At 34.2% G+C, this 15,912-nt stretch overlaps 1 protein-coding gene across 1 annotated transcript; it reads left to right on the forward strand.

Moving 5' to 3' along the window:
* Positions 1-620: 620 nt before the first annotated feature.
* On the forward strand, positions 621-14,130 carry LOC110450365 (aldose reductase-like). The gene is made up of 10 exons (XM_021497844.1): positions 621-629; positions 5,701-5,868; positions 7,291-7,407; positions 7,755-7,841; positions 8,286-8,402; positions 9,006-9,121; positions 9,634-9,721; positions 10,378-10,461; positions 13,814-13,896; positions 14,088-14,130. Exons 1-10 carry the CDS (start codon positions 621-623, stop codon positions 14,128-14,130), a joined length of 912 nt encoding a protein of 303 aa, XP_021353519.1.
* Positions 14,131-15,912: the final 1,782 nt, after the last annotated feature.

Below are 15,912 nucleotides of genomic sequence, written 5' to 3' on the forward strand. Positions count from 1 at the left end.
AGGTAATCTGGTTTATGAAAAGGGAGACAACTCCGATGACAATGGCTTATTCAAAATGGGGATTTGAAAATCATAAAAGGAGTCCGAAGAAAAAGCCAGCGGATCGTACTAATATTTAAAGCCGTTTTGGTTCACATGTGCTACTATAACCGATCACAGAAGTTGTAACAAAGCACAAAAACAAAACCGGCTGTATGTATTAAACAAGGTGCTTTATGTCTTATTCTAGTATCGGTATTACCGTGTTCTTGTTACACCTACGTTGGAACATTAGAAAACACTGACATTGGCCATCACATGATGATCACATGATCTAGCACATGTTGCTTTCTTTCAATGTAAAAGCGTGAAATGTGAAGTGCTGCGAAAAGTGATTATATGTACAAAATAACGTGAAAATATTATATATTAGATGTACACACCAAACACGTCAATTATAAACTCATGATGGATTGTGTTAATGTAGTTGTTTTATCTGATGCAACATTTGCCTAAAAGAACTATATTGTGAGTGTAAAAAGGAATTGTTCTTTCATTAGCGATGCTTCCGTCGGGAGCTTGTGACTGTTTGGACTCCTTCTTGTTGTGTTTTGAATTACTAAAAGTTTGCAATATACATCATGGTCCATGTATGTATGAGTGCATAGTACAGTGTATGAACAAATGATCATAGTTCAAATGTTCCTAGTTCTTAAAAGTCTGTGTAAAATCCGAAGTCACGTAACGATATGATTTCCTGATACAAAAGTGAAGTAACATTTGGCAGATGCGCTTTTCATTTTGCTATGCATCTTATGAAACTGCAGGGGATGTTAAAGTGATTTGCATCCAACACTTTCTACTTAAAGATGTGTTCTTGCGGAATTTTATCACTAAATGGTTTTCTTTTGTTATGTTACTGATTTTAATGCTTGATATGACACGATTGTTCGCTTAACGTGTAGAAATTAAAGCAGCGGCTATTTTTTACCGTTGCAACACAGAGAGGTTGACATATATATCAAAATATGTTAAAGCGAAAGAAATATCAAATCAATAAAAGTGAAAGCGACAGGACAAATAAATCCAAACTGTAAGTTTACATTGATGTATGCCATTTTTATGGAACAAAAAACAATAGGAAAATAACGAAACATAAAAGAATCGAACTCAAAATCATTCAATCTAGGACGAAATATAAACAAGGTAAATATGTACAAGTAAACCTTTAAAAAATTACAAAGAGAATACGACCAGGTATTTCGGAAAGGTAAGCGTCTTCTACATTAACGACGCCGCCCCATGTGATGTAAATTGATATCGAATACAATTACTGGCAGGTCCTCAAATTAGGGATTGGGTTAGTGTCAAGGAAACAGTAAAGAATACAAATTAACATAATAAAAAATCGGCTTTAATGTACAAGAAAATATTTCCCAACTATAACATGATGGTGACTTGCCCATATTTTTCATCGACATGTATTTCGAAACACTATGTGATTTATTTGTTCTGCCATCAATCGATATTTATATCAAAATATCTGGAGTAAGCCATTGAACTTCGTACTAATATAATATATTATTAATCATTTACACACGGTAACTTGTGAGCTCGTAATCAACAAATATGGAACAAAATGAAGAATATTGGTGCCTTTAGAAGTCCGTTTTAATATGGGCACGACACTCAAAATGGACATGATATAAACCAAGGCAAATTTCTCCCAGTGAGACTGAAGAAAGGCAGGAGATACGTCTTTTTCTACAAAGACAGATATATAATTGAACTTGCTAATGGAGTGCTGCTCTTTGAGGACGGTTAGGAGGAGCGCTATAAGCTTTATGTTTTAGTGAGGCTGCCATGGTAGATAAGATATACAACTTTGGGTCCGTGTATAGTTATTGTGTTATGAGTAGTCGGTTCAATTGATAAAGGTAGATCGGTCACCGCCTAAATTTGAAACCGAGAATTTGTAGGAAATTCTGACACTCTACACAAACTGCTTGGAGTTCGTTTTAGAAATTAAAATGGGGATCTTCAACAGGTTCGCTGACAACTTTACATTGAATCCTAACTTAATATTCAAAACAAACCCAAAATTGACTACCTTTATTTTATTCGTTTGGATGGTATTTATACTATTCTATAGATTAAAATGATTTTGAATGATCTCTAAATCTACACCTTAACTTACCTTAAATATATGTTCACAACTCCGACTCTCATCCCCTATCCGTTCTACAGTCTGCGTGGATTAACCACTAACATCGAAAAAGTATAAACAGTTGTCGTTGTGGTTTTATAAGGTTTTTTATATCTCATTTGTTATTATATATTATCAAAAAAATACTTGTATCGACTTTCGTACAGCTGTATAAGGCTTCTGTGCCTTTGTACCTTTGTCCACTGACTTAATTTTTGTTAACTCTAATAATTCGAACAAATAAGATTATTTGAAATGAGTATATATAGATATTATATTTCCTTGTTGACTGCTGATTTTACTTTCTTTAATTGTGAATTTAGCCTTTGTACATGTCTCTAGAATAGGAAACTAGAATTATATAATGAATTTTGGCTGTCTGAACAAATATAGCATTTAACAAAATGGGATCAATCAACGTGTGATATCTTCGGGTGAAGCGAAGGCCTCTGTATTAAAACGTCATCGAGCTTGTCACTGTACTGTGAGCTGAATACACACTCCAAGTCCAATACGCTCTATAGCCTCGCTATGATACTATATAAAGCATGCAACGGAAGTTATCAGCCGCATAAACTAACACTTTTCCCAGTGTTGTGATAGTCATATGTTGAGAGTTGCGTTGGATACAGATCACAATGTCAATATATACGATGAACATAACGCTAAATAATAGAATCAAAATGCCGATGCTCGGGTTGGGGACATGGTAGGTAAGTTTTTCATAGAAGCATTATAAAAACTGTAGTTTCTTAGTTGTTTCCGAGCTCACAATTTCGCTTGTTGATCTTTCTATATTTGTTCGCTCGGACATAGAGCCGTGTTTCGTGACTAACAATAACAACCAACGTATTTTATTATTTACTCTATGGTTTACTTTATTCTTTCCTAATTGACTTTGAAAATAACATCACAAAGTACTTATATACAGGTCATCAATTGTGTAAAATACATATTGAAGTAAGTTAGTATTTAAAAGCCATTTGAAACTATAACTGGTGGATTTAGATGGTTTAAGGGTCCGTAATTTGTTTTCCTGATTCTAAACCGTATCTTAAAAAAATCCACCGATTATTACCTACCAATTATTCTAATCATATTGGATATGTGTATCTACTATACAGTTTGGCACGAATTGCATAAATTGATTGATAACTATTGCATTTTATACAAAAAGAAAATACTTTATAGTTCTTCTCAACTGCGAGATTTTGTCTGATATAAATATCTAGCTTTAACATTCAAAATGACTGGGATTATCATAACAGCTAACTGCATGCATTCTGAGGTCAACACAAATTGCATTTAAAATTCAATCAATATCATATTTCGCCCATGTACTTATCAATAGACAACTATCGTATTAAACAAATACACTTAGATTGTCAACAGTATTCAGAGGTTGGTATCCCCATATGACCTTACATTGTATCACTAATACCTGTGGTAGTATAGACGGGTTCTCAGGTCAAACCAGTTAAATAAATCTGTATATCTTATCTTTGACCTCCAATATAAATCAAAATTCTGTAAATAAATCGTACTAATGAAAATCGAATAACAACAATGTATGTCAATGTTAAAATCATAATTGACTTCACAATTATTAAAGGTTAAACATATACACGTATTATAAATTTTTGAAATGCATTAAAGCTTTCATCAGCCTACGTCGACACACTTGAGATTATACACAAATCCGCAAAGCATGTTTCAACCGTTAAGTTACTGATATAATATATCAGACAAAAAAACAAAATTGGGAAAACAATCTGCGATTTTATTAGAATGCATACATTTCCTCAATTCTGATTGGTTCATGTTCTGGTCATATGCAAATCTTACTACATCGTATAGATAGAGGGCATGAGCTAATCGAATATGCATATTTGATTTTACGTAACATTTGCTATGTTAAAACCGATAATAAATTCAGGTTGGACTGACTACCTGATCCCGGTATCATTATCTGTAGAAATATATTATTGGGATTATCACAAAATTTAACCTTTAACAGAGGCTTAAAAAAGTTAAAAGTTTATATGTATTTTATGGATTTTTTCTGATTTTATGTTGGAGTGTCCATTAGGCAAATGCAAATCATTCTTTAACATCAACATCAGATTAAATGAGAATTTTATCGTTCACCATTTGAAAATATCACCACAAAAATTACATTCTTCAATGTCTTTTCTTTTCTTTTGAACTAAGAGAGAGGCATATCATGTGACAATATTACAACCATGTAATTATCGGTATCAATAGTTTGTGCATAATCTAGTCTACGAAAGCTGCCAATCAAATACAAGGATACCTATACTACAAGGATCGTACCACATGATTGTGGTTGACCTTTTATCTCACCTTTATCTGACCGATTTGTATTATGAGGATTTAAATCGGGTTCATCTAAGTTCAATATCCATCAAGTGGTTGCATTTTGTAACAACTAGATGTACCTACATGTTGTTTTTGAGAACAGTTGGATTTAACGAAGTAAACTACCATCAATAATAATACGAATTGTTTTTATTATTCGAGACTCTTATATACCGCTTTATCACAATCTAGTTCGTTGGTCGTCTCAAAGCGGTTCACAAATTATTATCCGTGGTGATAGGTCCTTTGCAACCAGCCCTTTCACAACTCCCTGGAGAGCATACAGCCTGAGTTGCCTTTTCGGCGCTACCAGCTAACATTCAACAATTCTAGCACTGCCCAACCACGTACTCATTTACAGCACAGTGTCATGCCGTGACTCGAACCTGCAACCCTACGGTCACGAGCCCGGCGTCCTACCACTAGACTACCGTGCCTCCTGTAACACAACCTAAAACATAGTGAACCTACACCCCAAACATAAGCTGTGACGATTTCTGTTCGTTCTTATCACTTGCATGCTTTCAATAACTACTACTTTTTGATCCAATGACAACTCAAATAAGTAAGTTTGGGATAAATAAGTAATTAAATATTTCACAAAATGATCTAGGAAACGTTGATAATCGATCAATTGGTGCCATTAGTATTCGAGATATTCTTCACTCAGAAATTAGTAAAGCAATTATTAATTGAACAATGAGTAATTGTAATAGTTCTTTTCCACATCACTAATTTTTTAATATTTTTGAATTTACTCAATTGTAATAATAACATACACCATCTCACAAAAACAAATCATTAGCATTGAGCAATGCTTCAAGCTATATTGACACTACAGCGATGGTTTAACTCAAATCAGAGTTGAGCCCTTACTAAAGAAGAGCTATAGGGATATTGATTAAAGAATGTGTCTCCAAAGATAACCAGATTTGATTTAACACGGGACATTTGAAGGCTTAACATTTTGAATTACACAGATTTTAATCCATCAGTATTGCACATGTGTATTATCTTATTGCGGGCATGCACATTTCACGAACATATAGAAGACGCTAATTAAGAGTAAACAATTATGCAATGAAGATGAAAGATACCGTGCTCGACAAACTTTATACATATACTATTTGTCGCAGAGTAATGCAGACGATGTAAAAACGGCTGTCAGAACTGCCCTGGACGCCGGGTACCGGCTTATTGACACAGCGTACAACTACCTAAATGAGGACGCCATAGGGGAAGTCCTTGAAGAGTATATTAAAGCAAGCAAGGTGACGAGGGAGGAATTGTTTATAACGACCAAGGTGAGGGGTCACTTTCTATTAACTACATGTACTAAAGGTAATGAAGGTGTTGGTGCTGCTAAGAAGACACCAATATAAGAATAGAGACAGTAAACTTCTTCAGTACCGATTATTGCTTACATTGATAAATGCCGCAGTGAATAAGCACTGCAAATCAGTAAAATATATAATATTGAAAAATTAAAATACAAACTTCATGTACATTGACTATCTGCTCTGTCTCTGACATCCCCTCATATTTAGACGACGTCGTCATTTTGTAAACCAACCACTTGAAAACATATTGCTTATATGGATTTTATTACCTTTTTATCAGCAACAACTATTGACCATTTCTTTTCTATATAGACGTTTTAATTCGTTATTTTGCAACAAGTTTGACGTATGTGTATATTCAAACCCTTAAACATGTATCATGTTATATGCTTAGGTGACACAAAAAAATAATGTTACACGAACATTTTTAGATTTGATTGTAATTTCCGTTTGGGCACCTCTCAATACACTACTTTACATAAAATGTGCCTTCAATTAAAATTACGGCAAAAATAACTATCGCCTTTTTCTTTAAATTACGCTTGTTTCAGTTGGTACAATGTCTGAAAAAATGAAGCACATTTCTTTGCTATATTAGTATGTTCAAAGATTGAAATACCACATATAATACATCTATCTATAACGTGATAAATGTCTCGTAAGCGTTCAAACTAATACATTTGTGTTGACTTAAAAAAATGTAACCGATAAGATTAATAACAGAGTTTACGACAGTGTAAAATATACTATGTTATGTTTATGGAAACGCAAACATGCTTCATAAGCGGACACTGTAGGATCACAGTACAAAACTGTAGGATCACAGTACAAAACTGCAAGATGATATAAGATATAAATGTTATTACATCATTGTTTGATGTTCTTAGCAGTGAAACATAACACATGCGTAGAGGGCTGTTTTCTTAAGAGTTTACAAAAAGTACATCGAAAGCGACAGAAACAGGAAAAAAAACTGTTTCAAATGGAATTAGGAAATTATCAATTTCGTCAAAATATCAATGACTATCCAATCTGACATATCAGATGCATGCATGTTATCAGTTCTATATACAGAAACTTGCATAACGAAGGTAAACGTCATGCTGTATCACGTATCTCGAACTCCATATCCTGCAATTAAACTTATCGGTAGTTTTCCATTAATAACATCAAATAATTTCAACAAATTTCAACACTTTATATTAGTTATATCACTCAATCGATTTAATTCAGTAAGAGTTCTTTATACAGTAATTTGAACCTGCATATAGGGACCAGTCGTCGATATGTAAATAAATATACCACACATATGTTTAATCTATTTAAGTCAATGAAATAGTAAGATATTCAGCCGACAAATACATTACACAGTTGATCCGTTTACAGCTAGGCAGTGTCCTTACCCGACCTGCTGACGTTCAATATTCCATGTCAGAAAGCCTCAGAAAATTACGGCTCTCCTGCGTTGACCTGTTCCTTATACACCAACCGATGGTATTAAAGGTAAGTTTCCTGATAAGACATCATGACGGGTATCACGTATTGTGTAGGGACCGTTTACCTGTCAATAGTTCTTGGTTCGTTTCTTTTGTTTTACTGTTGCTTTCATCTTGCTTTTCTCCATGTTGTGTTTGGTGTTCGTTCTGAAAGTTCAACTTTTGTAACTGTCCGTTAAACTATTGGGTTCAATGTGAAAAAAGACGAAATGACGTTCAACACCTTACTCAATTCATAATCTTGCTATTCACGTGCGCTTATGTCGTGAAAACAAATAGCATACTCAAATAAATACGCAATCAGACTTTATATAATTACTATACTCCTTGTAAATCTATTCATATTGTTTTTAGAAACAAAATGATCCAAACGATGTTTTCCCAGTAAGAAATGGCCGACTTGATCATGATGGTAGAGTTGACCTTGAAGGCGTCTGGAAGGTATGTCTACACTCTAACATAGGAGGGTATGGCTATCAACCTTTACTTGTATTTGTTTGTACTTAGCATTTGTTTGCACATAGCAAACTAGAGTAATCTCCAGATGTTTCTAAATCTAAATTTGAATTATTTACGTTTTACAATGTAATTAACGATCGTCTTAATAATAGCATAATAATCATTTCAAAGTGAATAAATAAAATATCTGGGACGATGACTTTTTAAATGGTGTGAAAGTAGCAATGATGGAAGTGTATGATGGCATGATTCTGCTATTGCCTTACATATGTCATCATAATACTGAATTCATATCATACCGTATTTGCCGATATTCTTTTTATGACGTTGCTATTTTTATTCGATTTGTTTTTGGAATACGTGCAGAAACATTTATATTTTTGTGTGTATATTATCTGAAATTTTTCGTTTCGCCAATTTTGATAGGAAATGGAAAAACTTGTTGACGAAGGGAAGGCAAAGAGCATCGGAATATCAAACTTCAATGCTGCGCAAGTGGAACGTATCATGAAATGTGCACGTATTAAACCAGTGGTGAATCAGGTATGATAATACTCTCACCTGTTAAACAAGTGGTAAATCGAGTATGATGCCGCTAAAATGTGTTAAACCAGTGGTGAAACAGGTATGGTAATGCTATCATGTACTAAACCAGTTGTGAATCAGGTATGATAATACTCTCACCTGTTAAACAAGTGGTAAATCGGGTATGATGCCGCTCTCATGCGTTAAACCAGTGGTGAATCAGGTATGATAATACTCTCACCTGTTAAACAAGTGGTAAATCAGGTATGATGCCGCTCTCGTGTGAGAGAGAAAGGATAGCATTCACATTAAAAGGGGTGATATGGCTTTGTTTTGTTTTGTGTTGATTTTTGCGTATTGGCTTTTTTGCTCCTTATTTATAACACCGTCAATGTGGTCAACTCATTTTTGTAAATCAAATAAATGTTTCTTTGTGCTTCTGAAATTGAACTTTTGAAGGGTGGATATCTACTCTAAATATTACTGCATGTTTGGAGTAGATGGCGACGTATGTGGACTAAATCGCACAATATGTAGTTTTCCTCTTTGACCTTACTGAAACACAAAAGCAACCAAAAATATATATACTGTGGGAGTTCTATTTATATTTATTCCTAACAGGTCGAGTGTCACGCCTATTTTCCCCAAACAAAGTTGGAGGCTGTCTTAAAGAAAGATAACATATTGATTATGGCGTTCGCCCCATTTGGATCCCCCGGCAATGCAGCATTACTTACGTAAGTTTAGAAATAAATTTGAAGGATTTATTTCAATGTTTATTACGTGAATCGGGCATTTACTCATAGGCATGACTCAACGGAGATTTATAAACATGGTGACAATTACGATCACGTTAATACGAGTTTTGTTTCATGATCGTCAATTGTGTTTTTTATAATTGACTTCCCTGCCTATAAAATTTACTTCAAATTCTTACGCGCTACATGTGAGCCTTCTCAAATACTATAAAACAAAATGCGCTTAAGTGTCAACATCCAACTATAATACCTAATTCCAAATCGGAACCAAATACAGTATCAAAAATTCACAGAATTTCAAAACAAGGTGGCAAATCATGTTCTTTGGGAATGTTTCCGACACTACACCGTTAACCATTTATCCTGTCTTACATCAAATAGACAGAATCATACATGCATTATTTTTTTAGGAAAAATACACATATTTATCACATTAGTGACCCATCTTACCATGGCATACGGACATGTTATAAATATGGTTATACACACAGGAATCCGGGAGAGTCGCCACCACCTGCTTTGTTAGAGGATCCCGTAATAGCCAAGCTAGCAACAAAACACAAGAAGACTCCGGCCCAGGTATGTATCTATAAGCTATTATAATTGATCTCGAAACTGTATAAAAAGAAATTTCACTCTACTTTGAGATATACGGAATACATATGCATTACGTTAAAGCACTAAAAAAAATTGTAAACAAGAATTTGCTTTACTTATATAACGCTTGCATGCTTCAGATAATGGAAGTCAAAAGGTACACTAGGAACAACTGTCTAGCATTATACCTGCTGTCGTTCCTATACATTGTAAAGTTCCACGATTTCAATAAACAATAATAAGCAGTAATACCGATAAACACACAAAAGCATAAATACCATTCTTCTATCATCAAAAACAAAACAAGAATCTTTTTCACTTTTTGTTTGACGATCATATTTTTTATTTTGGTTTGGAGATTATATGGCCACAGCATCGGACATATATGGTTACCAAATGTAACTTAGTCATAGGGCAAACCTTTAAATAGTTGCAATACGAAATGATATAAATGCAGATTAGTTTAATTGTGTAAACAAACGAGGGTACTTGAAATAAAAAAAAAAATGTGCACAACGGGAACAATTGCAAACCTACTTTTCCCATTTTCTTGCAACCCGATTTTGTCCAAAAATTCTTTCAAATTCTGCTTTGGCGCACACATTCGTCAATTTTATAGATTTATGTTTTTTTAACAGATTCTGATTAGGAACTTGCTTCAAAGGAATTTGATCGTTATCCCAAAGAGTATAACACCAAGCAGGATACAAGACAATGGAAACGTAAGTACACAAATAGGAAATTTTCTTAGTTCATCATATTGATATGAATAAAAACAAACTTCAGGATAAGAGGCTAATACATATATATATATAACTAGCATTGAGCGAGAAAAAGTAAACGTAACAAATAAAATATCATATAGTACACTCCTTACATACAGTTGAGAACAAATTTAACTTGGTAGCCTAGTGCACTGGAGTTGACAAGAAAAGTGAACTCAGGTTAACTAGCTTGTGCACTGGAGTTCACATACTTGTGACTGGAGTTAACACTGAAGTGAACTGGAGTTCACATCAGTTTGCACTGGAGTTCACATTGATACGCACTGGAGTTAACACTGAAGTGAACTGGAGTTCACATCGATGTGCACTGGAGTTAACACTGGCGTGAACTGGAATTTACAGCGATGTGCACTGGAGTTCACATCGATATGCACAGGAGTTCACATCAATGTGCAATGAAGTTAACTAGAGTTCACAAAAGTAATTTCTTTATCATATGATGTCTGTCATTTTCATCAGTGTATACATACTATTATTTTCTCCCCTTCCGTCTGCTTAATAACTCAATATTCTATAAAATATTAGATGATACCTATTCATATATATTTAGAAGAGATGAAAGTGCTAAAGACTCGTTGTTGAGAATTTTTCTATTTATATTTATATATATACATAAAATGATTTAAGCAGTATCCTTTTAAGAAAATAGCATAATAACTATAGAGCGTGATGACCTATTAAATTATTACAGTAGCATATAGTACATAGGTGGTTTAAAGTTTATAATACTTTGTCTTATAGACATAATCACCTTTATAGTTATAACAGTATTACGTCTACATAAAATATAAAAATATATCTTTATATTAATTAGTGCATGATAGTGAATTATAAGTCTTTTTCTGTATATTCAATTTGAAAAAAAATGGAATGCTCATGTAGGTAAATACACGTACTGTGAATAAGAAAATATCCTATGTATTAAATACATATATTGTCTCATTCATGATGGGTAACAATGTACTGTAGTTACACGAAAGTATATATGAATTAAAACAAAACATTTATTTATAGAAACAATTAAATATGAAGGTATCAAAATTGTACCTGTCTGAAACCTGTAGCTAGCACAGGAAAAACTGCAGGGGTTGATATGCCTTGAAGTGTTGTGTAATACACAATGTATAGGGTCTGAAGTCAAATTACATTTACCTCCTATTAATTTGAAATATTCAGTTGAATGATTCTTTCCTTTCTCTTTCAATTTTCTTATCACAAAGGAACCCATTTAATCATAAGTTATTATTGAAATATGTACTTCAGTCTTTTAAACGTTGGTAAACACTGTAGTAAACTGGAGTTCACATAGTTGTGTACTGGAGTTAACACTGAAGTGAACTGGAGTTAACACTGTAGTGAACTGGAGTTAACACTGAAGTGAACTGGAGTTAACACTGAAGTGAACTGAAGTTTACACTGAAGTGAACTGGAGTTAACACTGAAGTGAACTGGAGTTAACACTGGAGTAAACTGGAGTTAACACTGAAGTGAACTGGAGTTAACACTGAAGTGAACTGGAGTTAACACTGAAGTGAACTGGAGTTAACACTGAAGTGAACTGGAGTTAACACTGAAGTGAACTGGAGTTAACACTGAAGTGAACTGGAGTTAACACTGAAGTGAACTGGAGTTAACACTGAAGTGAACTGGAGTTAACACTGAAGTGAACTGGAGTTAACACTGAAGTGAACTGGAGTTAACACTGAAGTGAACTGGAGTTAACACTGAAGTGAACTGGAGTTAACACTGAAGTGAACTGGAGTTAACACTGAAGTGAACTGGAGTTAACACTGAAGTGAACTGGAGTTAACACTGAAGTGAACTGGAGTTAACACTGAAGTGAACTGGAGTTAACACTGAAGTGAACTGGAGTTAACACTGAAGTGAACTGGAGTTAACACTGAAGTGAACTGGAGTTCACTTCAATGTTTTGTCAAGTGCACTTCCTTGTTCACTACGAATTGCACTAGATACAAAGTGAAGTTTGCTCCCAACTGTAGTTGAATCATGAAGTGTTTACGCTCATTGTGAATGATGTACACAGTGCATGGAATACGAAATATACATATTTAACACAGGCATGAAAAATGGCATATTTATATAAGACATGGTATGAAATATGGAATATATACGTAGGTTGGGACATGATATATGTAATATGTAAGACAGGGCATGAAACTCGAATATGAATCTAAGACAAGACATGATATGTGAAATATGTAAGACAGGCCATGAAACTAGACTATGAATCTAAGACAAGACATGATATATGTTATATGTAAGACAGGGCATGAAACTAGAATATGAATCTAAACAAGACATGATATATGAAATATGTAAGACAGGGCATGAAACTAGAATACGAATCTAAGACAAGACATGATATATGTTATATGTAAGACAGGGCATGAAACTAGAGTACGAATCTAAACAAGACATGATATATGAAATATGTAAGACAGGGCATGAAACTAGAATATGAATCTAAGACAAGACATGATATATGGAATTGAAGACAGGGCATGAAACTAGAGTACGAATCTAAACAAGACATGATATATTGAATTGAAGACAGGGCATGTTATATGTAAGACGGAGAATAAAATATGGAAAGGTATTTAGGACAGGGCTTAAAACATGTAAGATAGGGTATGAAATATCGATATTTATGTAAGGCATTGCATGAAATATCGAATATGTATATAATAATGGGATGGGCTTTGGGATATGTAGTGTTAGACTTATCATGTAATACAACTGTATGTAAGACACTGAGAGAAATATTGTTTATGTAAGACAGAGAATTGAATATGGAAATTATCTAGGACAGGGCATAAACTATGTAAGACAGGGCATGAATTATAGAATATGTTTGTATGACTTGGCATGAAATATCGAATATGCATGGATTGTGTGAAATATGGAACATGTATATAAGAAGGATATAGGATATGCAAGACAGGGCATTTGATATGCAATATGTATGTTACACATAGCATTGAATATATAAGACAGGAAAGAAATATTGATTATGTAGACAGGCCCATGAAATACAGAATATTTATGTAAGCCATGGCTTGTAAAATATGAATATGGAATGCGTGCCCGAAACAGGACATGAATAAGGGAATATATATGTAAGATATTGCATAACATTTATATATGTCTATTTATCGGGGGGGGGGAATTGACCAGAGTGTCTATGTACACGCACCTCCCTAGTACTTCCATCTCTTAAGAGGCTCATCATTTAAAAATAAATATATATATATATATATATTTATTTCAGGTGTTTGATTTCGAGCTTCCCTCAGAAGACATGGACACGATCAGAGGGATTGATAAAGGCATCAGGATATTCCGCCCGAGCATGTAAGTATATTTCATAATGAGAAACACAACAATTGGTATATATTATATTCTGGTCACATACATGTATCGATTAACCGTAGCTATAAAAAAAAGTCGAGGATAAACTAAATAAGAAAACACGGCAAAAATCATTATTTGTTATACCTTAAACATATGTTCAACATTAAACAAAAATGTGTTTTGTCTTTCAGAATGGCCGACACACCTGACTACCCATTCAAAAGTCCTGTATAGATCGAAGGGGATCTTTGACTTTTTACGTCAGCCTTTTTCGTGGTTTGCCATTTTCATACTGCTTATGGTAGTATAAATGGTTTATAGTTCGATCTTTAATTCTAAGTTTCCTATACATGCCTCAAGTCAGTATTTTGTTTAGGTGGTAAGAACGTCATGTTAGTATTATCTTAGGTCCGTTGTGATACATTTCCCCTTATTAACATGATAGTCCCAATATCTGTACCACACAAGAGTTCCGAACGACTGAAGTGGACGATAGCAATATCATTTCCACTGTGTATAGCATTGACTTAACTAGATGTTGTAATATTTTATTCCAGTATGTCCCAATGTATTATTCTATTTATTTTCTAGCAATAAAATGTCTATTTCCCGTGTCATAGGGAAACATGATCCTTTGTTCACTGGTAATAATCATGTTTCACCAGGGCGGCGCACGATGAATCTTTTAAAATCGTTTAAGAAAAACGACAAGTTCCATACGGTCGATTTTGATCTAGATGAACTTTTTTTGTCACCGTCATTACTGTTAACTGAAATAAGATATATGTGTGAGACCTTTTAGTGGCTATCTCAAGTTATAACCTCACCTCCATGTATTCATTGGCGTAATTATTTACGTACTGTTCACCATATATTAATAAAAACCTCTCCGTCATCTATTCATACTGTTGTTTGCCTTGATTAGCTTCATTTTTCTGTGAATATTTTCTTTTCCTATTCGTATTTCCTGTTTCAAAAACTATGGGGAAACTAAAGTCTATCTTTCCTTTAGAAGAACTACGATAATGTGTTACAGCGGCCCATTTATGATATGTTGTTGATTTTTCATGAGTATTTTTAAAGTTTCAATCTAAGAAATAGATAATTATTATTAATGAGGACAGAATATCGCTGAAATTAATACATACACGCTTAAACTTCAACAGAAAAACGTTGTAAAATAAGTCCCAATGGGGAACAATTAAACAGGATGGTCCTTCTTGATTTGTTGCGTAAAACTGTTCGCCCAGTCGGTTGGTCTGTTTGGATGCCCGGTGAGCCAAAATCGAGCAAGCCTTTACCAGTGTTTCGTCATTTTATTGTCAGGGACGTAACCAGGCGTACGCACGGACGCACGGGCTTCCACGTAATTTGTTCAAGTATACTTTTAACAAGGATCGCATTGTAGAACTTTATGTGATAAACTCTAAAAACTCATATAATCCTGGGCCCTCAGTGAATTCATTATCTCATTGATATTGGTTTTTTTATTGACTATTTAACGAAAATGTTCCTTGTTCATATGGAGCTAATTATTACGCATTTGATAAAAAAAAAAACAACAAGCGAAATATGAAAATGATAGCTATTTTATGTCTCAAACTGCTCCAGAATGGGTTCCAGATTCAAAAAAATATCGGGGGGGTAAACCCCTGCGGAACCCCCCAAACTCAGGAGGGGGTAATCCCCCTCCCGAACCCACCCCCTACTCCGCGCTTCGTATGCTTCCACATACTCATAGTCCTGGTTACGTCCCTGATTGTGTAGCGAGGAACGTTCGCCCAGTCAGATTTTCACCCTTCACACTGAAATCCATATTCGCCCGACGTTAATTTCGACTTTGACGTAGTATCAATATTTGCTCTAAGTGTCAGTTCGCCTTCATACGAGAGGGCTACTATAAGGTCAAAGTTAAACTGCTTCAGCAATTATATCCCAATCTACAATGGACATGTTCTCTCTATTATCTAATTAAAACGATTAATGCTGAGATTTCCATACATTATACCCAGCACA

The sequence above is a fragment of the Mizuhopecten yessoensis genome, unplaced genomic scaffold (genome assembly GCF_002113885.1).
Source record: "Mizuhopecten yessoensis strain PY_sf001 unplaced genomic scaffold, ASM211388v2 scaffold5193, whole genome shotgun sequence".
Lineage (NCBI taxonomy): Eukaryota > Metazoa > Mollusca > Bivalvia > Pectinida > Pectinidae > Mizuhopecten > Mizuhopecten yessoensis.

What these genes read in the sequence shown, in the direction of transcription:
- LOC110450365 (XM_021497844.1), top strand. An exon ending in ACCAACCGATGGTATTAAAG is followed by an intron (nt 7,408 to 7,754) that starts GTAAGTTTCCTG and finishes TATTGTTTTTAG; the next exon opens with AAACAAAATGATCCAAACGA. An exon ending in ACCTTGAAGGCGTCTGGAAG is followed by an intron (nt 7,842 to 8,285) that starts GTATGTCTACAC and finishes CAATTTTGATAG; the next exon opens with GAAATGGAAAAACTTGTTGA.